The sequence below is a fragment of the Cryptotermes secundus genome, unplaced genomic scaffold, assembly GCF_002891405.2.
Source record: "Cryptotermes secundus unplaced genomic scaffold, Csec_1.0 scaffold9, whole genome shotgun sequence".
Classification (NCBI taxonomy): domain Eukaryota; kingdom Metazoa; phylum Arthropoda; class Insecta; order Blattodea; family Kalotermitidae; genus Cryptotermes; species Cryptotermes secundus.
The window spans coordinates 238,921-266,547 of NW_019725413.1; the positions used below are offsets into that span (position 1 = coordinate 238,921).

At 39.3% G+C, this 27,627-nt stretch overlaps 1 protein-coding gene across 3 annotated transcripts in view; it reads left to right on the forward strand.

Annotated features, from left to right (window-relative positions):
* Positions 1 to 27,627, forward strand: part of LOC111863301 (protein dispatched) — a 77,966-nt gene that overhangs the window by 42,987 nt on the left and 7,352 nt on the right. Inside the window, exons 1-11 of one of the 3 annotated variants that reach the window (XM_023849494.2) lie at positions 4,374 to 4,463; positions 4,586 to 4,660; positions 5,033 to 5,156; positions 8,055 to 8,204; positions 10,739 to 10,900; positions 14,840 to 14,990; positions 16,833 to 17,053; positions 18,650 to 18,841; positions 19,913 to 20,051; positions 20,884 to 21,117; positions 26,487 to 26,685. In XM_023849494.2, the coding sequence (XP_023705262.1) occupies positions 4,462 to 4,463; positions 4,586 to 4,660; positions 5,033 to 5,156; positions 8,055 to 8,204; positions 10,739 to 10,900; positions 14,840 to 14,990; positions 16,833 to 17,053; positions 18,650 to 18,841; positions 19,913 to 20,051; positions 20,884 to 21,117; positions 26,487 to 26,685 (1,649 nt within the window). In that variant the 5' untranslated portion in view covers positions 4,374 to 4,461. Of the gene's footprint in view, positions 1 to 4,373; positions 4,464 to 4,585; positions 4,661 to 5,032; positions 5,157 to 8,054; positions 8,205 to 10,738; positions 10,901 to 14,839; positions 14,991 to 16,832; positions 17,054 to 18,649; positions 18,842 to 19,912; positions 20,052 to 20,883; positions 21,118 to 26,486; positions 26,686 to 27,627 lie in introns of those variants that run through there. The other 2 variants (XM_023849493.2, XM_023849495.2) reach the window with 2 other exon arrangements.

The window sequence follows — 27,627 nt, forward strand, 5'->3', positions numbered from 1 at the left end:
ATCCTCTGACAGCAAAGTAAACAAAGAAAAGCAAGGAGAGGAAGAAATCGGCCCATGAATCATAGGGAAGAGTGGAAGCTGGGATTATATATATATATACTATAAAATCGGTACGAAATATTTGCTGGGCGAAACATTTACTCTCTGCCCACGTCTTCCTGTAAAGCGGGTAAGAGGGTTGGTGCCAGGAGTCACAGGCGACTCGAATTAATGGACAATATTTTTGACACTTCCCACACTTAACCGGATATCGGATGTTCCAGACGTCTTGATAATGGTCCGTTGTTTCTATCGCTGTATCCTATGCCTTTTTCTCTTCTCTTTACTTCTCTTTTTTTCCTCACGTCTGTAGATGAAACAAGCCAATTATGAGATAGTTCCCTAATACGGGACGTTTCGGTTGTGGCCGAAGTAAGCGCTGAAATCAGGTGGTAAACACTCAGAACTGCTTCATTGGAACATGGGCAAACAGAGGTGAACAGAGGAAATACTAGAGGAAATCGTGTCTGGGGCAGTATTGGTTATGTTTTGAAGATTTCTGATATCTTGGATATGACACCGTGCCGTCCTTTGGAAGTCAACCGATGTTTCAGAAGAACATGTCGCATCCATATTCAGTCCTGAAGGGTAAACAAAGAAGGAACCATCCTGAAGTAGGCAGCAAACAATGCCTTTATTTTCTGCCTGAAGATGGAGACATATTCCTTCGAAACATCGGTTGAGTTTCACCAGACTACATGGTATTGTACTATACTACTGTAGAAGACAGAACCTTTCATAACTGTGGTCGCAATAACCTAAAATCCTTCAGGCCTATTGTCTCAAGAAAAACATAAGGATTAAAGGGTACAATGTAAGAAGCGCTCTCGGTTGGCGCACAGAGAGCGTTGGGCTGACGAAGACTGCTTCGTGTACCCCACATGGAGCGAAAAAATGTTTTACTGGAATAAAAATAAGAATCTCATATTAGGACTCCAATTATATCTAATAAAAAACGTGACTTGTTAGTATTTTCTGTAGAAAAAATATATCATGCTTGAAATGTATCTGTGTTAATTCGAATGTAAAAAAAAATGTTTTCTTGGAAAACTTTTCTCTTCTTCAGAGAAAAATGTTCAATGATTTTGTTACTTTATAACGTTTCCAAAAAGCAGCTCAAATTACACGGTATTCTTAATGTACAGTCAATACAACAATTCTATAACTTCACTACTACTCTATTAGTATTCGTTTATTATGTATATGTATTGATATATGTTTTGACCGTGCTGAGTCATCAGGCGATCATTGCATGAATATATCACTCTTTATTTAATTGTTACCGAGATGGATTCAGATCGGTGATTTATAAGTATTGGCTCGGTTTACATTTAATATCAATTGTTAAATATAAATTATAAAAATATATATTTCGTTAAAAATAAAATTTCAATTAATGTAAAACTTAAAATTTGCAATTCCTGTGATAATTTTTGTGACGTAATGTTGTATGTCGTGTAATATGCGGCCTTCCTGGGAGTCTGAGTGGTTCAGGTTAATTTCTTCTGTGGCGATCTTCTGCATGATGACATATTCTGTTACTTCGTCGTAATGGTTAGAGCGACTATGTTGGAACTATTTTGTGTTACATGGTAGTGTCCCATCTTCCTGTTGTCGTTATATTTAACAATTTAAATTACCGTATTTACGCATGTATAGGCCGCGTGCGTGTATAAGCCGCAGCACAATTTTCAGGCAGAAATTACAGAAAAAATAATTTTCTTGGTATATTATTTCAGGAGTATTACACTCTGTATAACTAATTATGAATATAATTCTTTTATATGAAGTGTGATTTCGAATATTTCGAATATAAGCCGCACCCCAGTTTTCCTCTTGAATTTTTGGCAAAAAATGTGCGGCCTATACATGCGTAAATACGGTATAAAATAAATCGGATGAAAATTTTATAAACCACCGATCTCGATCCATATCGGTAGACAACACAATAACGAATGTCATATACATGTAATGATTGTCTGATGATGACCCAGGAGGGTCGAAACATACTTCCACACAATAAACGAATGCTAGTAAAGGTATATCGGAAAGTTATCGGGCTGTTGTGACTGCCTCGATGAAAGAAGACAAGAGGAGAGGCCAAGGTCACAATTCCGCAAGCCTGTTGCATCAGTCTGCCATGTGACACCGCACTTTGAACACGCATTTTGTTTACACGAGTGCTTTTTCGACTTTGTGTTTCATTTTGTCTGCGATGGTTGGAGAAATCGAGCAACGTGTCTGCATCAAGTTTCGCGTGAAGCTCGGTAGATCCGCTACCGAAACCCTTGAAATTCTTCATGAGGTTTTGGAGAGCCTTCTTTAAGCAGGAGAGTGGTTTATGAATGGCATTCACATTTCAAGGCTAGTCGAAGACGACGAGCGTTCAGGGCGACCAAGCAACGGCAAAACGACAGAAAATGTTGAAAAAATTCGAGAACTCATCCACCAGACCGTTGTCGAACAATCCATGAGCTCGCAGACACCATTGGAATCAGTTATGGAGTTTACCAGGAGATCTTAACAGAAAATTTGAACATGCGCTGCGTTGCCGTGAAGTTTGTTCCCCGACTCTTGACAAACGATCAAAGAAACGGCGCGTAAACATGTGTCTTGAGCCACGAGTGCGAGAGAAGGCTAATGAAGACCAAGCTTTTATCTCTAAGATCATAATGGTGAGGAAGGTTGGATTTACGGTTATGATCCAGAAGCAAAGCAACAATCGTCGCAGTGGAAGAGCCCACAACCACCAAGAGAGAGAGGAAAAAAAGTGCAGCAGGTCCAGAGTTCAAAAAAAGAGCGTGCTAATTGTCTGTGTGGTTTTGCGTGAAAGGGGATTGTTCGCGTGAATTTGTTCCTCCTAACACTACTGTTAACTCTCACTTTTACTGTGACGTTTTGAGATGCCTGAGAGAAAATGTGCGACGAAAAAGACCGGAACTTCTGCGCTACCGCAACTGGTATTGCTTCATCAAGACAACGCGCCTGCACACACGTTCCTGAAAACTACAGAGTTTGTGACTAACAATATATGTATCGTTCCCCATCATCCCCATTCACCGGACTTAACGTCCTGTGATTTTGCTTTGTTTCCCAAATTGAAAATGAAACTGGAGAGACAACATTTTGAAACGGTGTCTGACATCCGAAGGAACCACAACCGGTACTCGACAGCATAAAGGAAAATGACTTCCACTGTGCTTCTGAAGCGTGTAAAAAACGACTGGTTCTCTGTATGCGTTCCCAAGGAGACTGTTTTGAAGGAGATGGCAGCCATATTTGAGTAAGTTAAACCAGCATTTCTTTTTTGACCTAGTCGGGGAACTTGACTGATGCATTAAGAATGTCATACATAACACACAACAGGATGCTTACAAAAACGATATCTCACATTATGTACCTTTCCTTTATCAGCCAGCGTCACTCTGCAGTGACTATTTTCGTAGGATGGATGTTTCAGTTTCAAATCTCGGCCGGGTGACCAGTTCTCCTGAGACATAACTAACATTCTTCTTTCAGTCCCTCAAGGCAAATGTAGGGACATTACANCGTACCTTTCCTTTATCAGCCAGCGTCACTCTGCAGTGACTATATTCGTAGGATGGATGTTTCAGTTTCAAATCTCGCCCGTGACCAGTTCTCCTGAGACATAACATTCTTCTTTCAGTCCCTCAAGGCAAATGTAGGGACATTACATCTAATCAGGCCATGGTCATTTCTTTATATATTTTTTCATTTCGTTACTCACTAATAATTTTATCATTCAGTGCTATACAGACAAAGCCGTCGAAGGTGCCGTTAAATAGGCCGTAAAGAAAGAAATAAACATTCTTATAACCCGTCAACACAATCAGTATAGTGAACAGGCTACTGACTGGTCGATCGGCGAGTAGGGGTATGATTTGTGGCACGGATAGAGATTTTTGTCTTCTCCACAACATTCGGACAGGCTCTGGGTCCCGCTGGGCCGTCTGTCCAATAACTCGGGAGAACTGTTATAATACGTATATATTCGTTGCTCGAAGCCGTCTGTAAATTTCTGCCAGAATACATGACTTCACATTTTAAAAAAATTGTATTGCCACTAATCACAGCTGCGAAGAAAAAAAAAGAGCGGAATCTGACTGGATCCCAAGGCATTCCGGACGCGGTGATGAAAAGCAAAAATTCTTGCCCCTGTCAGAAGTAGAACCGTGAAGGTCCACACCGCAGACAAGTCTTGTACACTTTAGAACGAAACAGAATGCCTGGCCCAATCCGCCACTCAGAATGGGGAGCGGTGTGCGTGCAATTCATCTGGAAGGACAAGAAAGTGAATTATGTGCGACGGTTGGCCGGCCTGCAGATCCGTACCATTAACGTTTGTCGGCACCTCGAACGTCGGAATTTTATTCTGTCGTCGGGGTGCACTGGGAGTTGGTAATGTACGTTAAGTTGTGTTTCGGTTTAACCGTTAATTTATTAATTGGTACTGTTTCTTGGGTTCGAATCAGGATAGAGTGATTGTTTATGCAATAAGTAATTGACCGTTTTTTGTTTCACCCAGGTGTGATGTCGGAAATCCCGGACACCACAGCTCGTTGGAGGTCATCAATCCGCCGAATAATAAAGTCATGAATTGGTAAGTGCACAGCCTGCCGGTAAATTCAAATCCGAAGGCGTCCCCACCCCCTCGAAGTATTTCCGTCGAACGTGGAGAGTGTCATCGCTTGCACATGGTTGGAAGAATTGAGCAAATAATTCAGATAAACCACAGACACATGTTACGTACTGTTAGATATGCCAATATAAGGTCTAAAATTTCGACATTTATCATGTGTAAGGAGAAATAAATGAATACTTTACAATGTAAGGCGAATAGGATACTGGTAATTGAAAGATCCATTGCTCTTTAATTAGTTTCTGAATCATACAAGTTCAGCCACCGCTGGTAACAACAACAGTAATGTATAATTAGAAATGTATTTGTGGAAACTGGTGTTATTTGTTGCAGGTTTGCTCGCATTTTAGCACATTACTCATGTGTGGTTCTTTTGGTGGTCGCAGTGTTTGCTGGATCCTGCCTTATTGTACCCCTCATCTTCATGAAAACACCTGACTTTTCTGATCCTCAGATGGTAAGCATACCATGGACATCTTCAGACAATATCCAGAACTGTCTTCTGGAATCTTTCTTGAAATGATTCCTAATTCTAACATTAAACTCTGTGACAGTGCATTGTAGCTAAAAATTTGTATTCAAGTAGATGTTGTATATGTTACATTTGCCTATGTAAGAAAGTTTTTATGTAAGTACATTAGGATTCTGAGTAATGGAAACTGATACTTAGCAGGAGGATTGGGTTGGTTTCAATAACATTTTGGTCACAGGTGAGACGTCAGGGCTCTGTTTATACAAAAGTAACAGGTTGTCACTAATCCATGAGAAGACTTTAGTTAGGCAAGCTTTTGTATAGCCATCAGGGAGAATAGCAGTTTGTAGGGTAAGTCACAAATAGAATAGACTGTAAATGGTGGCTGTGTGTATTGTTATTGCAAGTTTTGGCAACCGATGACAGTTGTCATTCTTTCCAGCCTCTTGAGACCTTTTGCAGATAGTACAAAAAATTCTTTTAATTATATTAGGGATCATACCAACCTTCTCATTTTGGCTTATATTTTAAGGTCTTTGTTGGAATCCTGTCACGGCTCAACCTGTCTGCTTTCTTTAACATTGTTCTATAAATTCTGTTGCTTATGGAATTTTTAAATCTCACATTTCTCTTATGATCTGAATGGGTATATCCTAGTTACCCTAATCATAAAACAAATTTTTTTCTACGGGTCTTCTCTCATCAGTTCGTATTACCAATGATTCATGATTAAAGTATGTAGGATGAGGCATTATTTGGGATGAAAGGAAGGAGGTCACTCAGACCCATGGGAAGGGGGTGAGGAGATGGAACCCGATCTTGGGCAGTAGGAACATTGAACAGGAAAACATTCCTTCTCACAACCACAGTACTGTACTTTATCATAGGAGAGAAATGGAATTGTGAAGAAGCATATTGCTCCTTCAAAACACAGGTATCCACCTACTACACTTGGTCATTGACTTATGACCGGCCGCATGTAGTACGACCACAAAAAATGAAAAATAAAAGATGATTAAAATATAAAAGTTTTTAAAAATAAATTATAAAGATGATAAAAAGATTAGAAAGGTTAAAAAATACTGTTAATAAACATATGGCCAACATATGACCAGATCAATTTATGACCTCTCAGAATGGAAGTCGGTCGTAAGTCGGTGACCAAGTGTATATGAAAATGTGTCACAGCATAAAGGACTACAGTATGAACAGCCGCTATCATGAAAGCTTTAAATTGTATGTCTGTTATTAATTGTTCTTCATTAACATTGCATGTATTTCAGTCATGTGGCTGAGTTCTGTGTTTATTTGTAGTGTTTCAGCACTGCCAGTCACTTTTTTAACTTTTCCTTGAGTTGACACACATGAAGCGTGCACATACTTTGTTCTGTCTGTGTATTATGTATTGCTGTTGTGTCGTACTTGTATCAGCTTCTGGTCAAAATAGGAATACGTGCAAGGAAATCTTGGGGAGTCATCCTGTAAAGTAGCTAATTGTAAAATCTAAAAGGTGATAAAATAATATTACCATAGATTGTTAGAGAAATGGTTTGTACAATACAGAACTGGATCATATCCAGGGATGGTCATGAAATTTCATTACTGAACTCTTTGCTTTTATGGCAACACATTTTTATTATTATTTCATCATCGTTATTTCTGGTATGTATTTATTTATGGTTTATATATAACGACAGTGTGAGTAGCTGAGACTGAATAGCATCAAATGACAGGAAAGTAGTGAATACCGAGCTGCAAAAGATTTGGTCATGGCCTAATATGAGGTTCTTTCCCATGTTTCCTTGGAGAGACAGAGGAAAGGTGCAAATAACTTAAGTCACGATAACTGACCTCCAGATTGAGATTTGAACCTGGGACCCCCTGAATACTGGACAGGAGTAAAATCACTTAGCTATGATATTTTGTGTGTTGCTGTAATAGTTCATTCCAGGCCTCAATCCTGCTCTGCATTGGATGAACAGTGTTGCAGGCTGTAGCTCATTTTATCTAATTTTTAATAGAAAATTACAAAGAACTTTCATGTCATTTAGCAAGGAGATGGATTTACAACTAACTATTGCCTCTCTGCGTAGACTGAATTTTACTATATATGGCACTGGTTAGAAGTGAACATTTCTAGAGTTGTTGTTCTTCTTATTGTGTATTATTTAATAGAAAAGCAGAGATGAAGAAGTTATGAGCCACAGAATTTAAGTTTATGAGCACTACAACATCATCAGATCTATTTACAATTAACAAGTGAACTATACAGAAACAAATATATATGAAGAGTGGGAAATACTAAAGTACCAGAAGAGATTATAGAAGCAGACATCGTTATGGAGAAGAGGAGTTCAGGAAGGTCACTGAAGAAAACCACAAGAGGTCACATGACCTAATATGTAACATGATTGTTATTATTACTATTATCACCATTAATGTAAAATCGAGCATCACACTATGAAGATGTATGGGGAGCGGAGATGTAGCTCCATGCATTCTTTACCTTGGTACTTGATAGAGGTGAATGATCAGCGTCATGTCCCAGCCGCTTTATCCCTAAGAAAAGAGGCTGCAATGCCCATTGGACAGGAGACTGGGTGGTCTCCAAAGCTGGTCTGTATGCTGTGGAGAAGAGAAACATTTCTTGCCCCTGCTGGGAATTGAGCCTCATGTCCTCAGTCATCCAGCCCATAGCCTGTTCAGCATATGAACTAAGGTATCCGAGTTATCATCACCACCACCACCACCACTATCACTGTAAATTAATACATTTATTATTAAGGTTGTTCATTTTTTATAAATTATATGTTTTATGTATTTATTCATTTACTTTTTTTTGAAAGTGGGTATACAATCTCAAAACTGAACATGTCTGTGCAGGGTTTTGAGGCGAGGGGCACCACATTGGCACAGAGGTCGACAGCATGGAAGAACCTGCTGGATGCAGCAGGCTCTTCTGGTCAGCTCACAGTTAATCCCAGGCGCATTAAACAACCTCAGTATAACGTCTCACAGAATGTTATTTCAAACGTATGTGGAATTACTGTGTTACCTGGTGGCATCTATATTGGCATGTCTGTTCATATCTCAGCATTGTAACAATTCTACAGAACTGTGATAGTCATGTCACCGATTATCAACACAAGGGCTGAATTTATGGGAGGGAATCATTCAGAAAATATTGATATGATGTAACTTTGCAGTCCTATGATGGTATCAGTGAACTTCAGATTATTATCTCGAATCAGTATAAAGCCCATTGAAATTTCAACAGAAAATTGTTTCAGATACAATAAATGTCATCAGAAACACCTAACCTCAATAACTTGGAAGGTTTTGGGAAGGCATGTTACATGTGTACTAAGATGCTGAACATGACAGAATAATCTTTATTCTTTGCATCCTGTTGTGTTATAAAATCATGGTATATAGTGACCACAACAATTTCCTTAATAGTAAAAATTAGACAAAATTAAGAAGAGTGTAAAAATTAATTTCATTATGGTTATACTATACATCTACCTGACTCAGTCTTAGTGGATCTTCATCAGGTGGTTTAAAACTAAATAAAATACAGAGTCATTGAATTTGCAAGTTAACATTAGAATGTGTCTATTTCTCACATGAAAATGTGTGATATAATTTAGTATGTAAACATTAAAAATCATAACTGATGTTGAAGTTATATGTGGGTTTGTGTATAATATTGGTGTATTGTGGTCAGTATTGTGTGTGGTTTAATGGATGTGTGCATGTGTGTCTAATATGGAATTTCTAGTTTAATGGTGGGATCAGAGTGGTCCTCTTGGATGGTGTTCGTGAATGGCTTGCTACTTGTAATGGTCCTCAATCTTTTAGTTCTCTATTGCAGTGGCATATTATCTCCCATATATGGAGGTATGTTGTACCAACAGTGTTGTGAAGTAATCTTGTGTGTTGTAGGTTCCAGATGATTTTGTTATACTTTGCTTGTGTTTCCTATCTTTTGAGGTTGGTATCAGTGTGATGGTAGAATAACACTATACGAGGGGGACCCAAAAATAACCGGAAACGACCTGTTGCGCGCGCATGCTTTGTAGTTACGAGTTGTGCTGCTAGGTGGTGTTAGCTGGGGGTCTCCCGCGACTGTTAGTGAGCTGGCGTCAGTCTGCGTTAAGTGGTTTGTCTGTGGTGCGCTGTTGTGTGCGTTCCTGTTTCAACCCTTTGGCGATTAGTGAGATGGCCGACCAGAAGGAACAAAGAGTGAGCGTGCAATTGATGAAGATCGTCGAAAGACCATTGACCAACTTTCTGAGGAAACGAACATCTCATGGAGCACGGTCCAGCGAATTTTAACCGAAGGTTTGCACATGAGACGGGTGTCTGCAAAATTTGTTCCTCGCTTGCTCGGAGATGACCAAAGAGAAAACTGCGTGAATGTTTGCCGCGACTTGAAGAGTGAAGTGCAGTTTTCCCTAACAGAAAGCAAAATTTCACGCACACTCTTTGTTCCTTCTGGTCGGCCATCTCACTAATCGCCAAAGGGTTGAAACAGGAACGCACACAACAGAGCACCACAGACAAACCACTTAACGCGGAGTGACGCCAGCTCACTAACAGTCGCGGGAGACCCCAGCTAACACCACCTAGCAGCACAACTCGTAACTACAAAGCATGCGCCCGCAACAGGTCGTTTCCGGTTATTTTTGGGTCCCCCTTCATATACTGCATGGTACTGCTATTGAGAAGGAAATGCATAAATTATTAAAATAAATGACATGAAGAATACCTTATATCAGTAACTTGAGAAGTTCTAGAATGGCAGCTACGTTTGTACTAAGATACTAAACTTGGCAAAATAACAGTATGTTCTATGTGGTGCTGGAATCTAAGTGAAATGTTTTTGGCAAAGGTTTCCTTCAAAAACAAACTGTGTCAGAAGTACATAACCTCCTTTTTCTTTAACTGGCAACAGAGCATCACAGTGATAATTTTCCAATTCACTGCTAAACAACAGACATAACATTTTTTTCAGCTACAATTTGACCAACTATAACAGTAGGTGATTGAGTGATTCCATCCTCGGATACAAAATAAATACTGATAGACACTGTATAAATTACACAGATAGCTATTATTTCAACATTACCACAATACACTGCATTTTATTCCCATTTACATTTTAAAATCTTCCCTGGTATTTATATGACGCTAACTCTCAATCACTTGAAATGGAACAAATGGTTGGAACGTTCGAAGTAAACCATTTCCATCTCTATCCGCAGTTTTGACACAACCCCACCATTGATCCATTCATATATACATTAATCTGACATCATTCCCTGATGGTGAAGACATTGACAGTTTCTGAAACATTGGAAATGTTTTCCATTTTGACACAGCCGAATATCCAAGAGTACTTGGCATTCATGGGAGTTAGTCAGTAATGCAATTCATATAAGAAAGAATCTGCTATGAGTATATGTTTCTTTCCATTTATTTTTCCTCTTATATTTAGCATATTTAGTCACCATGGAGGAGTAGAAAAGAAGTTATCAAAGTGCATTGAACTTTTTGTGTTTTAGGGCTATGGATCACAGGAAACTAGTACAATTCTTGCCCCCAATATGACAGCATTAGATAATCTGCCAGAAGACGTAACAGGTGTGGTCCGGACAGGAGTGAGCAGCATACCAGGTGACACAGAAAGTACCCCAACCTGGGTCTATGCTTTGAACACATCAGAGGTTAGCAATGAATAATACAGTATTCATAGTTTGAGATTACTGAATTTAACTTAACCAGCTTCAGTGAATTTGATTTGTTTCATTCTGGTCCATCACACTAATAAAACAACACAGTGTGCCACAAACACAATAGAGGACAACATCAAAGAACCCCCTTCTTGAGAACGACAAGGTGGCACACATTCGGCCCCTGTCAAAAGAAATAATAAGAGGGACGACATGAACCTTCTTGGTTTATGAATTCCAATAGAGTCTTAACAAACCAATCATAAATATTTTAATGTATTTAACAGCTGCTGTAGTTGTAAAGACTATAGATTTTAAACCCAATTGTATATTATTAATATTGTATGTATACATTTTAACTTTTAGAACATGTATTGTAATATTATATTTAAGCATCCTGTTACATTCCACACTTCTATGTATATAATATAAACCCTGTTGTGAATGTAACACTTTATTGTAGTTCTTGTCCCGTTTCTTTCACACTACATGTTTCGGCCACAACCGGCCATCATCAGGTGTATTTCACTTCACGTAGCTGTCACACTGCACTCAATATTAACATTTAAACTCCAGATTTACAATTGTTCATTGCTCTGTCGTCAATTGGAACCTGACATTCCAGAACTCTTCTTGTTGATTTTGTCAGTTATGTTTAAAATCTTGACAATAATAATAAAATAATTGACAAAATCGACAAGGGAAGTTCTGGAATATCAGGTGCTGATTGACAACAGAGCAATGAACAGTTGTAAATCTGGAGTTTAAATGTTAATACTGAGTGCAGTGTGACAGCTACGTGAAGTGGAATACACCTGATGATGGCCAGTTGTGGCCGAAACATGTAGTGTAAAGGAAGGGGGACAAGAACTACAATAAAGTGTTACCTTTACAACAGAGTTTATATTATACATATAGAAATGTATTGTAATAGTGGCTTCTAACTGTATTGATGTAAAGGTGCCCCTCTGATGATGGTCTCTGAAGACCGAAACATGTAAGGGTGAAGATGATTGAAATAAAAAGAATCTTCACCAGTCACACTAGACAGAGGTGTTTAACTTTTCATGATTGACTTAACCCTTTGAAACCTGAAATTTAGCTAACGATATTTACAAATTTGATTCTTTTCTCACAGAAAACACAGCATCTCTGTTATAAAGAACAGCTGGTTAATGCTGTTTAGGGAGATCATCTCTGTTTATTGTAAGAATTGTATGAAACACATAAATACGAGGTGTATTGGAAAGTTCCTGGACTGTTACTATTGTAACTGCCTTGGGAAAAGATGACAGGGGAGGCCAAGGTCACACTTTCAAAAGCCTATTGCATCAGTCTGCCACATGACACCATGCTGTGAACACTCATTGTTTTTACATATGTACTTTTATGTCTCCGTGTTTCGTTTTGTCTGCGATGGATGGCACAATTGAGCAATGTGTCTATCAAGTTTCGCTTGAAGCTCGGTAAATCTGCTACCATAACCCTTCATAAAGCTTTTGGAGAACATTCTATAAGCCAGACAGTGATTTTTGAATGGCATTCACGTTTCAAGGCTGGTCAAGCACCAGTTGAAGATGACAATTGTTCAGGGCAAACAGGCACCAGAAGAACGACAGAAAATGTTGAAGAAATTTGAGAACTCATTGATGAAGACTGTTGCTGAACAATACTGAGCTTGCAAACACTGTTGGGATCAGTCAAGGAGTTTGCCAGGAGATCTGAACAGAAAATTTGAACATGTGCTGTGTTGCCGCGAAGTTTGTTCCCCAACTCTTGACAGATGATCAAAACCAATGGTGCACAGACATGTGTCTTGAGCTACGAGTACAAGAAAAGGCTAATGAGGACCCAGCTTTTATCTCTAGGATTATAATGAGTGAGAAAGTTTAGATTTATGGTTATGATCCAGAAACAAAGCAACAATCATCACAATGGATGAGACCACAAACACTAAGAGCAAAAGAGGCGTAGCATGTCCAGAGTTGGGTAATGAGCATGCTGGTTGTTTTTTTTTTTATGTGAAGGGGATTGTTCACCACAAATATGTTCCTTATAACACTACAGTCAACTCTGACTTTCACTGTGACATTTTGAGACACTTGAGAGAAAACATGTGATGAAAAAAGACTGGAACATTTGTTCAACCACAACTGGCTCCTTCATCATGACAATGCACCTGCCCACACGTCCCTGAAAACCTCAGAGTTTGTGACTGACAACAACATGGTTATCATTCCCCATCCTCCTCACTCACCAGACTTACCCCCCCCCCCCCCCCNCCCCCCCCCCCATGATTTTGCTTCATTTCCCAAATTGAAAATGAAACTGAAGAGACAACATTTTGAAGCAGCGTCTGACATCCAAAGGGAATTGTAAGTGGTACTCTACAGCATTCAGGAAAATTACTTCCACGGTGCTTTTGATGCAGGGAAAAAATTACGGAATCGCTGTATGCGTTCCCAAGGAGACTATTTTGAAGGAAATGGCAGCCATATTTGAGTAAGTTAAGCCAGCATTTCTTTTTTGGCCTAGTCCGGGAACTTTCTGATAGCCATATGGGCAGAATACAGAGTTCTTGAACACTATAGCAGATGGTATATAGGTATAATAACCAAAGTGCTTTAAAGGGTTGACCAAAATTTTTGCATCAGGTCAGCTGATGAAGAAAAACATTGCCTTTTATACAGCCTGAAAGTATCATTACTGTATTCACACAAGCTTCCCATTGGACCTTATCATGAGCCAGTTGTATCGAGTACACATCATCGTATACATCGTCACACTTTGTTTCTTTAATATTTTACTTTAGTAGGATATTCTTATTTATGCCCATGTCTCCCAAGTATTCTCTTCCATTCTGGTTTCACAGCTAAATTTTTGTGTGCATTTATCATCTCTGTCATGTGTATTGTGTACACCTTCCATCTCACCTGTTTTACTGATCCAAACATTTAGTGGGGGGTGCAAATTATGAAACTCTTCATTATCCATTTTTCTCCAGCCTCATGTTATGTCATCCGTCTTAGGTCTAAATATTGATATCAGCACCCTGTTTTCAAACACTGTTAGTCAAAGTTCTGTGGGAACTGCCCACATTCAAGCATTGTTTGGTGAGAAATACCAAGTTTCATGCCCACATAAAACAGCAGAAAAAATTAAAATTTGTGTATTTCAGTTCTTATGGTTTTTCGGTAGTAGATAGGAAGACAGAAGTTTCCGAACTGAATGATAGCAAGCATTCCTCCAATTTAATCTCTTCTTAATTTTGTCATTAATGAAATTTTGCTGGTGACTAGAGATAGAGATTAGCTCTGTTGATTGGGCCCAACTGAGTAGGTTCCACCTGAAGATGAAGACAGATCCTGTCCCCAAAACATGGTGTGTTTTAAATAAAAGCAGGAGAATGGATAATGTCCAGAAACACAGTAAGTGTATAAGTTTTGATTTGTTTGTCATCCAAATATTTGAATTTTGCCACATTTTCAAAGGATCTGGTATCCATCTTTATGTTACGGTTTTGTCCTGCATTTGGGTGACACGACATCAACATGTACTTAGTCTTCTTCATACAATTCTTTATTAGAGTCCATCGCAACACAACAATACAATGATCAAGGCTAAAATTAGCAATTTCGGCTATTAAAGCCATCATCAGGCAAACACATGATTACCATATGGCAACTTACTCTAATAAAGAATTGTACATATAATAACACAACAGGATGCATGAAATGAAAATTAGTTTTCTTCATATTTACTCTGGATTAACCTCTTTATATCCCTTCCATGTTTCTCTTTAAGGCATTTAAGGTTATCAACATGGACTAGAAGCTGTTGTGTTCCATTTGTTTAATTGTATTTAAAGTTTTAAGTGATTGGAAATATGTACATCACACTGCTGTGTTAAAAGGGTTAATCTCTGTTTCACAGGTTTTCCAAGGATCAAATGATACTGATAGAAACAGAAAAGTAGATCCAATAGCAGTCCTGAAAGAAATGTTGAATTCTGGGATTAACCCCCTGGATCATGATCACAACCACCAACACATTTCCAGTGATGGTTTCTTCTGCTCATCACCAAGTAAGATGAATGTTTGGTTGAATCCTCACATATTTAATCCATGTATGGTTTTCTTACATATGTCATCATCATTCATAATTTTGGAATCCTATTTTATTTTATTTTGCTACTTTGTACTTGCTCTTTGAAAGCTAAGGTGCTCATCAATGATTATGCTAAAGACACTGATATTCACTAGTTTAAATTTTCACACATGGAATCATGGCATTCATCCAAAATAAGCTTCTTAGCTTTGTTAACCCTTTGCACACGGTGAGCCAGTTTGTCGGTGTGAGGTACTGGCATTAAAACTACTACACTTGAAGAGATTGGCTCATTGTTAATGACTTACTGCAGCATTTCTATCAATAGGTGGCATCAGGTGTGATATACCAGTGTTTAGAGTAAAGAATGAGCTTTCAAGTGATTTGTACCTGTGATCATTTGAAAGTAATCTGAGGAAATACTGCGGGATTTTCTGTGCAACTGCATTTAGCCACAAGCAGCCATGGAATGCCTAGCAGGTAGTCATGTGGTGGGGCTCAGTAGTCCATGGGTTATTGTTCCTGCGATGTTGTTTGTAGCCATGGTAGAGACTGCACACTGTGTCAGTACCGTACTCGTACACTAATGTTTCTTACAGTCCATATTCTTGAACAGTACTAATTGACTTTGAATGTCATCTGGTTTTGAACCGTCTGTTGCCAAAATATCAATACACAACATTGCTCCACCTTCATAAACTTCTACAGATAACATCTTTCAGTATGACATCAGTATGACAAAGCACATGCATGCTAGTGTGGATAATGTGTGAAGGAGAGAAATATGAAGTGGCTGCACAAAAATAACACCTCAAATTGTTGTTTAAGAGAAACAATGAAAATTCTGGGTCACATTTGAGCCACCTGTATATATCTGGCCATTCATTTCTCCATACATTTGATTTGTATATTGATTTTCACTGTAACTTGTATTCGAGAACTTGGGGCATGCAGTAGCCTAGTTGATTAAGGCACTATGCTATATAAGCTGGAAGGTCACTGTTTTGATTCACAATGAGGTCACTGGATTTTGAATTCTTCAGTTTGCTAGGAGTTGGGATAGCATAGTCGATATAGCGACTAGCTACAGGCTGGCTGACCGAGGGGTCAGAGTTCGAGCCTTGGTAGGGTCTCTTTTCCAAGTCATCCAGACTGACTCTGGGGTCCACCCAACCTTCTATCCAATGGGTATCGGGGGCTCTTTCCCCAGGGGTAAAGCGACAGTGGCGTGAAGCTGACCACTCACCTCCAGCTAGTGCCAAGGTCAAGAAATATACATCCACTCCCCCATACGCCTTCATGGCATAGTGGTTCATTAGTTAAGCACAGGGACAACTTCACCTTTACCTTTACCTAATCCTTCCAGCTGCACTATGGCGCTGGGGTTGACTCAGCCACTAACAGAAACGAGTGCCAGGAATCTTCCTGGGGGTAAGGGCGGCCGGTGCCTGAGGCTGACAGACTCAGCGCCATCTGTGAGTTGATTGTCTAGAAAATGTGGGCACCTCAACATCTGACAACCCAGTGGGCCTCAGCGGCCTGTTACAGGGATTAGCTATGCCGTTCCTTATTTGAGAACCTACTTTAAAAGTGTTTGGAATAATTTTAGTTCATGTCATACCTTTAACCTCATCAGTCAGCAAGTTGGCCATGGACTGTCTTGTCTGAGGGCGTTCCTCTGTTCTGCCAGGTAAATGCTATGACCTCTTCCTTCCATGTCATTCTTTGCAATTTATTCATTGTCATCCAGTGATTCAGTGCTGTGTAGTCTGAGCTACTGACAGCATCATTAAATAAAGAAGAATATGTTTTTCCATAGGTGCTGGCTATTCACGAGTAGTGTTCAGTGCCACCGGCGGTGGAGATTTGTTCACATTGGATTCTATCCTCTCCATGTGCCACATTGAGGCTCAGATGATTGCAAGTGAAGAGTACCACACTATTTGTGAGTCCACTTCTCATGAAAAGTGCTGCCACAGTTGGTCCCTAGGAAACTACATTGCATTCTTGCATAATCGGCCTTCCTGCTTTGCAGTCACTGTAAGTGTGGGGCATAGCCTCATAATATCTGACACAATATATAATGCAACAACAGTCATAGTTGGTGGCTCATTGTAGACATTTTTGCATCTTTTTTATGCGAATTGCATGAAATAAATGCAAATAGAATAGGTCATGTTTCATCTCCAGATCTATTGAACAGATATGTATTGCCACATTTTAGGGGTGTGTGACTATAGATGGGGTATGGATTGGTGAATGGATTTATTGGCCACTTGTATACACCACTCAGAACTGTACTTTACAGGTCACTGACACACACAGACTAGTGTCCTCAGTCTGTTACAGTCTCCACTAGCCGTTTCCTGGCAACAATTTTTACCGAGGGAGATTCTTCAGCTTCCTGCACTCAGGTCCTCTTGTCACCACTGCCCGTGATAAACTTTTGTCAACTGATGACTCAATTAACTGGGTTTTAGGCTGTCAGCCATTTCACACCAGCCTCCTAGTCTTCTCTTCACATTTTGACTTTCAGCTGAACTGACAACTGAACTTTCTCACTCACCAACCAGCTACTTCAAGTCACTTCATTCAACTGAACTGGAAACAGCTGACTGAAGCTTGGCTGGTGTCCTCATTATATATATCCGGGGCAGGCCCAACAGAAAACACCGCCTCAATCAATCCTATCGTTGTCACGGGCAGTTGCCTAGTGATAGGCTGGATATCGTTTCTGCGGGTACGTGTGTATTGATCTTTGCTTAGAGATGGGTATTTACTTACCTGTGCATTGCATAGCAACGGCTGTACTTGTTGGTCATTTCGAGGTCTCTGCCCAGCAACAGATCTGTACACCACAATATTAAATATGATATTTGGCAAAGCGGTCTACCCTAAAAGTTGCCATATTTCAGGAGTTCATGATAGAGCTCAGTGGGGGTGAGTCAGAAGAAGGCAGAATAGTGGCCATCACAAATTTGTATTAAAACTTGTGAATCAGAATTGAAATATACTGCTGACTATGACCACTGCAATTGTCAGACCCATCCTCTCATCAGACACGGCACCCAAAGTTACAAAACAGCAACTGTCTGACAGTAACAAAAATCTGTTCTTGGGGCCCCAGAAGGGGCTTGACACCAAGACTGGCCAAGTGACTGTCGGTCATAATGAGACCTTAACTTTGATTTTTCATGAGAATTTAGTTAGTTCTGAGGTAGACTCCAGCCGGTAAGGACGTGAGAATAGAAGCAGAAGAATATCCGTTGTTGGAAGCCCTTACCAAGCAATGACTAGTGAAGACATGGAAGACTATGTATGCTGTAGTTAAGTGATCTTTGGAGTGAGACTGTTATGATTGCATGTAGTTACAAGTTATAAACATTCAGTAATTCCAGTTATCTATCTGAATCAAATGTCTAGTCACTGAACACGGTATTATTCATGTCAGATTTGAAGTACTCTATACTTTCAATAAAATACTAGTGTGGGAGTTAGTAGCATTGCTGTTGTAAGTGTGTGTAGGTGAAGTGTCAAGGATGGTGATACTAGAGAGCTGAAGCTGTAGGGAGGGAGGTGGAAGTCCTGAGGAAGTCCACCCTTTCTACAGTTACCACCTTTTATTAATTTTGGCAGAGTGAAGATGTGGATGCTACAAAGGCATTATTGCAAATGTGTTCCCACTATTACCACAACCTCACACTGACACCAGATTGCCAGGAGGAAAGTTTATGGTTCTGCAAGCAGGTACCACAACAGTGCAGACAACATAATGCAGTTTACAACATTATGTACTATCTGGTTGATGCCAACTTTCTTCCTCCAAATGTTAGTATCTTAAAGTAAGTAAGGTATGTAAGTTGTCATTAAAATGATGGTCAGCATCATGGTCAGATGGTCATATTCCAGATGTTTTGAGCTCAAATCTGGACTTTGACTGACGTTTTTCTTGGTTTACCTCAGTCCCTTAAGGAAAATGCTGAGATAATACCCCAAATTATGCCACACCCACTTCTTTCATCCTGCTGTCCAATTCATTATTCTCCATTTTCCTGCTATTTGATGCTGCCATTGTCATTAGACATCTTGACCTTTTGTTCTCATTTTCTTCTTGGTCTTCTGGCATATTTTCCTTAATTTTCACATTTAAACCTTCTTTGGGATTCTCTCTTTATTCTTTCTTAAAGCATGTCCCTACAAACTTAGTCTGTTATTTATTAATTTATTATCCTTTGTATTGACCTTTAATTCCCTCCAGTGTTTTTATTTCATATTCTATTTAATGATTATTTTTTTTCTTTTGCACCTCAAATCTCTCTCAGGGAACTGGGATAGTGCAATCAGTATAGCAATTGGCTACGGGCTGGATGACTGAGGGGTTGGAGTTCGAGTTGTTGTAGGGGCAAGAATTTTCTCTTCTCCATGTCTTCGAGACCAGTTCTGGGGACCACCCAGCCTCCTGTCCAATGGGTACCAGGGGCTCTTTCCCTGGGGGTAAAGCAACTGGGGCATGAAGCTGACCAATCACCTCCAACTGGTGCCAAGGTCAAGAAAACGTGGATTTATGCCTTCATGGCATAGTGCTTAATTAGCTAAGCACAGGGACAACTTTACCTTTTTTACCTTTTTACTTAAAATCTCATCTTAACTGATGTTAGCATACCATGTCTGCTAAGGAGGGGACTGCTATTACCATTAAATTATTACTTGTTTATTGTACTTATTGTGTATTTATTGAGTGATGTGGATCTCATGTACTGGGAGTGATGAGAAATATGAGTTCATTAGGAGCACCATGAATGATGAAGTGAGTTGCTAGAGTTTCTTTAGTTGTATTTTAATATGTGACTTGTCATTTAGATGGTCATGAAATATAATACTGATGTTTCCTCTCTTTAGAATTGCTGCATCAGCAGTCTGGTCAACACAATGCTTATCCTGCCAATAGCACGCAGCTCTGCAACCCTTGCATATTACCATTCACTTGATCTGCACGCCTTGCAGCATGGGAATGTTGAGGTGGTTGCTATGGACTTTGGTATGTTATTACTCAGAACTCTGCTGCCAGATGTTATTTGAACTGAAATGAGATTCAAAAATTTCCCATGACTTTGAATCTGGTACATTAATACTCAAAAGTCTATATTCAAATGTACTTTGAACTGAAAACAAGAGATGTTACCCTGTAATGTAGAGTCTTATTCATTACTGCTCAAAAATCTAGTTTCTGATGTACTTTGAACTGAAACAGAGAAATACAGACACATCCTTGATGTTGAGTCTGGTGCATTAATACTTAAAATTCTACTTTCAAATGTACTTTGAAGTGAAGTAAAGAGACAAGAAGATATCCAGTTATGTCGAATCTGGTATATTACTGTTCAAAAGTGTACTGTAGAATGCACCATGAATTGAAACAGTGAGGTAGAAAAATATTCTCTGGCATAGAGTCCAGTATGTTTTTGCTCAAAAGTCTACTTTCAAAATAACTTTGAGCTGAAACAAAGAGACACAAATATGGCATGATGGTGAGACAGGTATGTTTTACTGGAACTGCTGTACATTGTTCTTTAAACTTAAAGTAAATAAGAAAATATTTTATGTCTAGTTGCATCATTTCTTAAGACATTTGAGAAATATCTTTAATTAAAACAATAAAATGGGAAAATATGTCTACTTTGTTGCATTAATGCTCAAAATGTACCATCATACGGATCCAAATGACTTTGTTCTTTCTGATGATAAAAGCAGAGCAGCTTCTGAAACATGTTTTTTTAATGAAAAGAAAAGATGATGGAAAATGTTCAAAATGCATAGTTTTCTAACTCACCTTTATCACTTATCATATGCTTATAATATTTGATACACAGGCCTGAAGAGTACCTTGTTTCACGAGTGTTTGGTGCAGGACACTTGGATGATTGGTGCTGGAGGCACGTTTGTGCTTGTTTGCATGTGGCTGTACACTGGATCGCTGTTTGTCACCATCATGACAGTCATTGCAGTCGCTTTCTCGCTCGGGATGTCATACTTCATGTATACTGTCATCTTTGAGCTGCATTTCTTTCCTTTTATGAATCTCCTGGCCACTATTGTAGCTGTCGGTAAGTCACAACTCTACGTAATGCAGTCGGGGCCCAGTGTGAAAAACAGGTAAGGCTGTCCCTGTTACAGGACATGAAGGCCCATAGGGTTGTGAGATGTCAAGGCTCCCACATTTTCTAGACATTCGACTCACAGATGGTGGTGAGGTCAGCCTTACACGCTGGTTGGCTGCCCTTTACCTCCAGGAAGATTCCTGTGGATGGCCAACAAGGGGTGGTGCTCCAGCTTGGGAGTTGGATGTGGGACTAACAACTCCACTGTAAAAAATAAACTTGCTATGAAAGATCACAAGAAGCCTTTGACCTGGACAGATTATTTGGATAAACAACCTAAGCAAAAGAAAATTGATGTGAGATTTGGTACTTGGAATGTTAAATATATGTATGTATAGGACAGGTTCACCAAGGGCAGCGGTGGAAGAAATCTCAAAATATAAGTTAGATTTAGTAAGAGTACAGGAGGTCAGATGTGACGGAGGTGGCACTGAACGAGCAGGTGAATATACATTTTTCTATTGAAAGGGGAATGAGAATCATGAATTAGGTATAGGTTTTTTTTTGTAAATAAGAGAATCATATCAGCAATTAAAGAGTGCAGAGTTCATTAGTGATAATACTAAGAGATCGCTGGTGTTACATTATCAGTCTGAATGTTCATGCTCTAACAGAAGATAAAATTGCTGATATGAAAGACAGGTTCTATGAAGAACTGGAACATGTATTCAATAAATTCCATAAGTACCATATGAAAATTTTTTAGGAGATTTCAGTGTCAAAGTTGTAGGGAAGACATTTTCAAACCAACAATTGGGGATGAGAGTTTGCACGAAATTTATAATGATAATGGAGTTACAATAGTAAACTTTGCCACATTCAAAAATCTTATTGTCAAAAGTACAATGTTCCCACATTGTAACATTCATAAATTTACTTGGACATCTCCTGATGGAAAGATGCACAACCAAATTGACCATATTTTGATAGATAGGAGAAGCATTCAAGTATACTTGATGTCTGATCGTTTAGGGCAGCAGATTGTGATACTGACCACTGTCTGGTGATGGCAGAAGTTAAGGGGAGATTGGAAGTGAGTAAACAAACAATGCACAGATTTCATGTGGAAAGGTTCAATCTCAAGAAATTAAATGCGGTAGAGGGTAAAGAGCAATATCACGTTAAAATCTCAGATAGGTTTGCGGCTTTGCAAAACTTAAATGGCAAGGAGGATATTAATAATGCTTGGGAACCTCTTAGAGAGAATATAAAAATTTCTGCCAAAGAGAGTAGGTTATTATGCATGATATGTATACAGTTGCTGTCTTGTAGTGCACTCAATTTCACCCGTTACTTCACGACATGTTTTGGCAACATAGTGCCATCATCAGGTGCCCTAATTACGCTAAGCTATTTCATTGTTTGCCTTTATGAAATTATTTAAAAAGTATTTAAAAAGTGCATATTTGTCAACTATAATAAATTTACACACACTAAAACTTGTTATGATTATTCATCTTATGTGTCATAATTAAAACTTGCATGTGGTTCTTCCACTATGGGGGTCGTTTTTCTTATATTCTGTGTAAACCGTGTCTTGTGATGTGTGTTCCCTTCTTAGCTGCAAGTCTTGTAATGTTGGATGAAAATCAGTGCAACAGGACGCTAAAATACAACATTAGGTTATTATGCATCGAAGAAGCATAAGCCATGGTTCGACAAATGGTGCTCAGAATTATTAGACCAAAGGAAACAAGCCAGATTGCAGTGGATGCAGGATCCAAGCAAAATAAATGGGGACAATTTGAACAATATAAGATCTGAAAAAGACATCTCTAGAGGAATAAATGATTTTAAGAGGGGTCATGAACCTAAAAGTAACTTAGAGATGAGAATGGTGATCTGCTTGCAGATTCCCACAATATTTTGAGTAGGTGGAATAACTACTTTTCACAGTTATTGATTGTACATAGGGTCAATGATGTTAGGCAGATAGAAATACATACAGGTGAGCCATTAGTACCTGACCGTAGGCCTTTTGATGTTGAAATTGCTATTGCAAATTTGAAAAGGTATAAATCGCCATGTAGTGATCAAATTCTGGCAGAAATGATTCAAGCAGGTGGTGAAATATTACATTCTAAGAGCCATAAGCTAAGGAAAAATTGCCTAATCAATGGAGGGAGTGTTTAATTGTACCAGTTCACGAGAAGGGCGATAAAACTGACTGTAGTAAATATCGTGGGATGTCACTGCTATTAACTTCATACAAAAGTTTATCCAATATTCTTCTCTCAAGGTTAAGTCCATACGTAGATGACATTATTGGGGATCATAAGAGTGAGTTTCAATGTAACAGGTCAACTACTGATCATATCTTTTGTATTCATCAGATACCAGAGGAAAAATGGGAGTACAGTGAGGCAGTACATCAAGAAAGCCTGTGATTCAGTTAGGAGGGAAGTACTGTACAATGCTCTGACAGAGTTTGGGTTACTCATGGAACTAGTTAGGCTGATTAAAATGTGTTTAAACAAAATGTATAGTAAAGACCGTGTAGGTAAACATTTATGTGATAATTTTCCTAGCCAGAATGATCTGAAACAAGGAGATGCTATATCATCACTGCTTTTCAACTTTGCTCTAGAATATGCCATTAGGAAGGTCCAGGAAAACCAGGTGGGACTGAAATTAAATGACCTTTCTTACTTACTTATGGAGCTGAGCCCTTCTTGACGAGAAGCCAAATCTGCAGCTACTCAAGAATTTCCCAGCATTTTACAGAACCCGAAGGTTCATTACCATGTTCACAAGAGCCCTCCACTGGTCCCTATCCTGAGCCAGATCAATCCAATCCATACCATCCCATCATATCTCCCTAAGATCCATTTTAAGATTGTCCACCCACCTACACCTTGGTCTTCCCAGTGGTCTCTTTCCTTCTGGCTTTCCCACCAATATTCTATATGCATTCCTTTTCTCCCCCATTTGTGCTACATGCCCTGCCCACCTCATCCTCCTTGACTTGATCATTCTAATTATACTTGGAGAAGAGTACAAGTTATGAAGCTCCTCATTATGCAGTTTTCTTCAACCTCCTGTCACTTCATCATTCTCCTCAACACCCCGTTCTCAAGCACCCTCAGTCTATGGTCCTCCCTTAATGTCAGAGACCAAGTTTCACACCCATACAGAACCACAGGCAAAATTATAGTTTTGTATATTCTAATTTTTATGTTTTGGACAGCAGACAAGAAGACAAAATGTTCTGGACTGAATGGTAGCAAGCATTACCCGAGTTCAATCTCCTCTTAATTTCCTCGTGAATCAGGTTTTGATTTGTTATCGTCATTCCCAAATATCTGAACTATGCCACATTTTCAAAACATCTGTTTTCTATCCTTATGTCATGATTTTGCCCTGTATTTTGAAGACGAGACAGCAACATATACTTAGTTTTCTCTGTGTTTACTTCTAGAGCAACCTCCTTACTAGTGTCAATTAAAGTTTGTGTTTTTCTTTGTGGTCATTTAATTTGCTTTAGAATATGCCATTAGGAAGGTCCAGGAAACCCAGGTGGGACTGAAATTAAACGGGACACATCAGCTGTTGACCTATGCCGATGATGTGAATCTACTGGCTGATAATGTAGATACCATAAAGAAAAACACACAAACTTTAATTGACGCAACTAAAGAGGTTGGATTAGTAGTAAACACAGAGAAAACTAAGTATATGTTGCTGTCTCGTCACCAAAATGCAGGGCAAAATCATGACATATGGATAGAAAACAGATGTTTTGAAAATGTGGCACAGTTCAGATATTTGGGAATGACGATAACAAATCAAAACCTGATTCACGAGGAAATTAAGAGGAGATTGAACTCGGGTAATGCTTGCTACCATTCAGTCCAGAACATTTTGTCTTCTTGTCTGCTGTCCAAAACATAAAAATTAGAATATACAAAACTATAATTTTGCCTGTGGTTCTGTATGGGTGTGAAACTTGGTCTCTGACATTAAGGGAGGACCATAGACTGAGGGTGTTTGAGAACGGGGTGTTGAGGAGAATGATGAAGTGACAGGGGGTTGAAGAAAATTGCATAATGAGGAGCTTCAAAACTTGTACTCTTCTCCAAGTATAATTAGAATGATCAAGTCAAGGAGGATGAGGTGGGCAGGACATGTAGCATGAATGGGGGAGAAAAGGTATGCATATAGGATATTGGTGGGAAAGCCAGAAGGAAAGAGACCACTGGGAAAACCAAGGTGTAGGTGGGTGGACAATCTTAAAATGGATCTTAGGGAGATATGATGGGATGGTATGGATTGGATTGATCTGGCTCAGGATAGGGACCAGTGGAGGGCTCTTGTGAACATGGTAATGAACCTTCGGGTTCTGTAAAATGCTGGGAAATTCTTGAGTAGCAGCACAACTGGTAGCTTCTCAAGAAGGGCTCAGCTCCATGAGTGCGTGTGAGATCACAGTATCGTAGTAGACACTTAAATCATTACATAATTAGTTAAATAGGCTAGTGTTGGTCATAAGGTTTATTGAGTTCTAATGTCATTCCCATGGAGACCAGTATCAAAACAGTCTTAGTTACAATGGGACCAGAAGTTGGTAGCAATAAATGGCATAGTTTCAATAAGTATTATAGTGTAAACCTGTGTCAAAAATGATACCTGTACAATATTGTAATCATTATTTTATCAAGCTGTTTTTCCAGAGCTTTACAAATTCATAGTATGCATATAAGGTGAAATGATGAAAGTGCCCTCAAGAGCTAATGTGTAAGGATTAGGATGTTTGCAAATTATTAAAGGTTCTGATGATGGCGTATGACACTTGGGACTACTGAGATTTTGCACTTTGTCTGCCGTCTGATATTTTAAAGAACACAACATCTTGGAAACTTGATCTGTGTCCACCATCAGAGTATGATGTTGGGAGACATTTGCCCTGTTTCGTCAGTTAGAAAGAGCTAACCCCAATCACTGGACATGAATGCTGTGTGCTTTAATCTTCTTCAGTATACTGGACAATGGACAAAGTCCAAAAACCCACTAATCTTGATAGAAGGGTTATCTGTGGAAATTGTAGTTATATATGGGAATTTCAATATTATGCAGTTATATTTTGATGAGAACTTCACTAGTGTTAATTAATTAGAATTACTGCTAGATTCTCACAATGGCATGACACATCTAAGACAGGAGGGATAAAATGTCAGTTTATGGGCTTGGGGTGTGAATATGCCAACAAAGGGTGGTCCTCCACCTTGATAACTAACTTAAATATGAAGCATTTCTGTGAAGTCACAGATATAGCACATTCTTTGCTTACTCTGAAGTACATATCTTGCATATTGCAGGTATCGGAGCAGATGATGCATTCATCTTCTGTAAGGTGTGGCGGTATGTTAAAGCTGAGAAGAATAGTGGTATCTCGGTTGAGCTGGTACATGATGCTCTCAAACATGCCACACCATCCATGTTTGTCACCTCCCTCACCACTGCGTCTGCATTCTATGCTTCTTACATCAGCTCCATAACTGCCATTAGATGCTTCAGGTTACACAAATGACTCTATTTTATATATACAAGGGTTTGAACTTTAATAGTGGCAACTATTTATTTACAACTGATACAAAATAGATGTATGTTTCAAAGTTTTACTGTCCTTCAGTGTAGTCACCAGCATTGTGTACATCCCGTTGCCAGTGATGTGGTAGTCATAGGCTACCTTTAGCAGCGCCTGTTGTGTTGATAGTTCGAATGGAGCGGTCTACTGCCCGAAGAATCTCTGGAACAGTTCTGAAGTGAATGCCACAAAATGGTTCCTTCGTCTTAGGAATCAAGTCAAAGTCACAAGGGCTTAAGTCTGGGGAGTATGGTGGATGGTACAGCACTTCCAAGCCCCATCGATCGAACAGATCAGCCACAGCTTGTGCTGCATGCGGCTGAGCATTATCCTGCAAAATGACGGGTGGGTTCTGCAGAAAGTGTTGCCTCTTCTTTCTCAAAGCTGGTTGCAGGCTGTGTTCCAAAAATGAACAGTAATATTGGTATGCGTTAGGATAACACCATCACAGTCGTACACGAGAATCACCATAACTTTCACATTGTTGGGGTTCTGATAAACTTTTGATTTTCGTGGTGACCCGTAATGATGCCATTGGTTTGATTGGCGTTTCATTTGTGGCTCGTACGATTTGGCCCATGTCTCATCCAGTGTAATGATACTCATACGGCATAAGAAAGGCTCTCCTTCGTGCTCATAGCGCTCCAAGTGGTTACGAGCAGCGTTGTATCGTAGCCATTTCTGAATTTCTGTCAAATCATGCAGAACCCATTGTGATGCAATTTTTCTCATGCCCAGGCATTCCTTCAGAATGTGAAGCACAGCCGTATGCGCTAATCCTGGCTCTTGGGCCAGCTTATGAATCGTATGGCATCGATCACTCTCCAGTAACATGGAAAGAGCATACACTTCTTCACTGACACTAGGGTGAC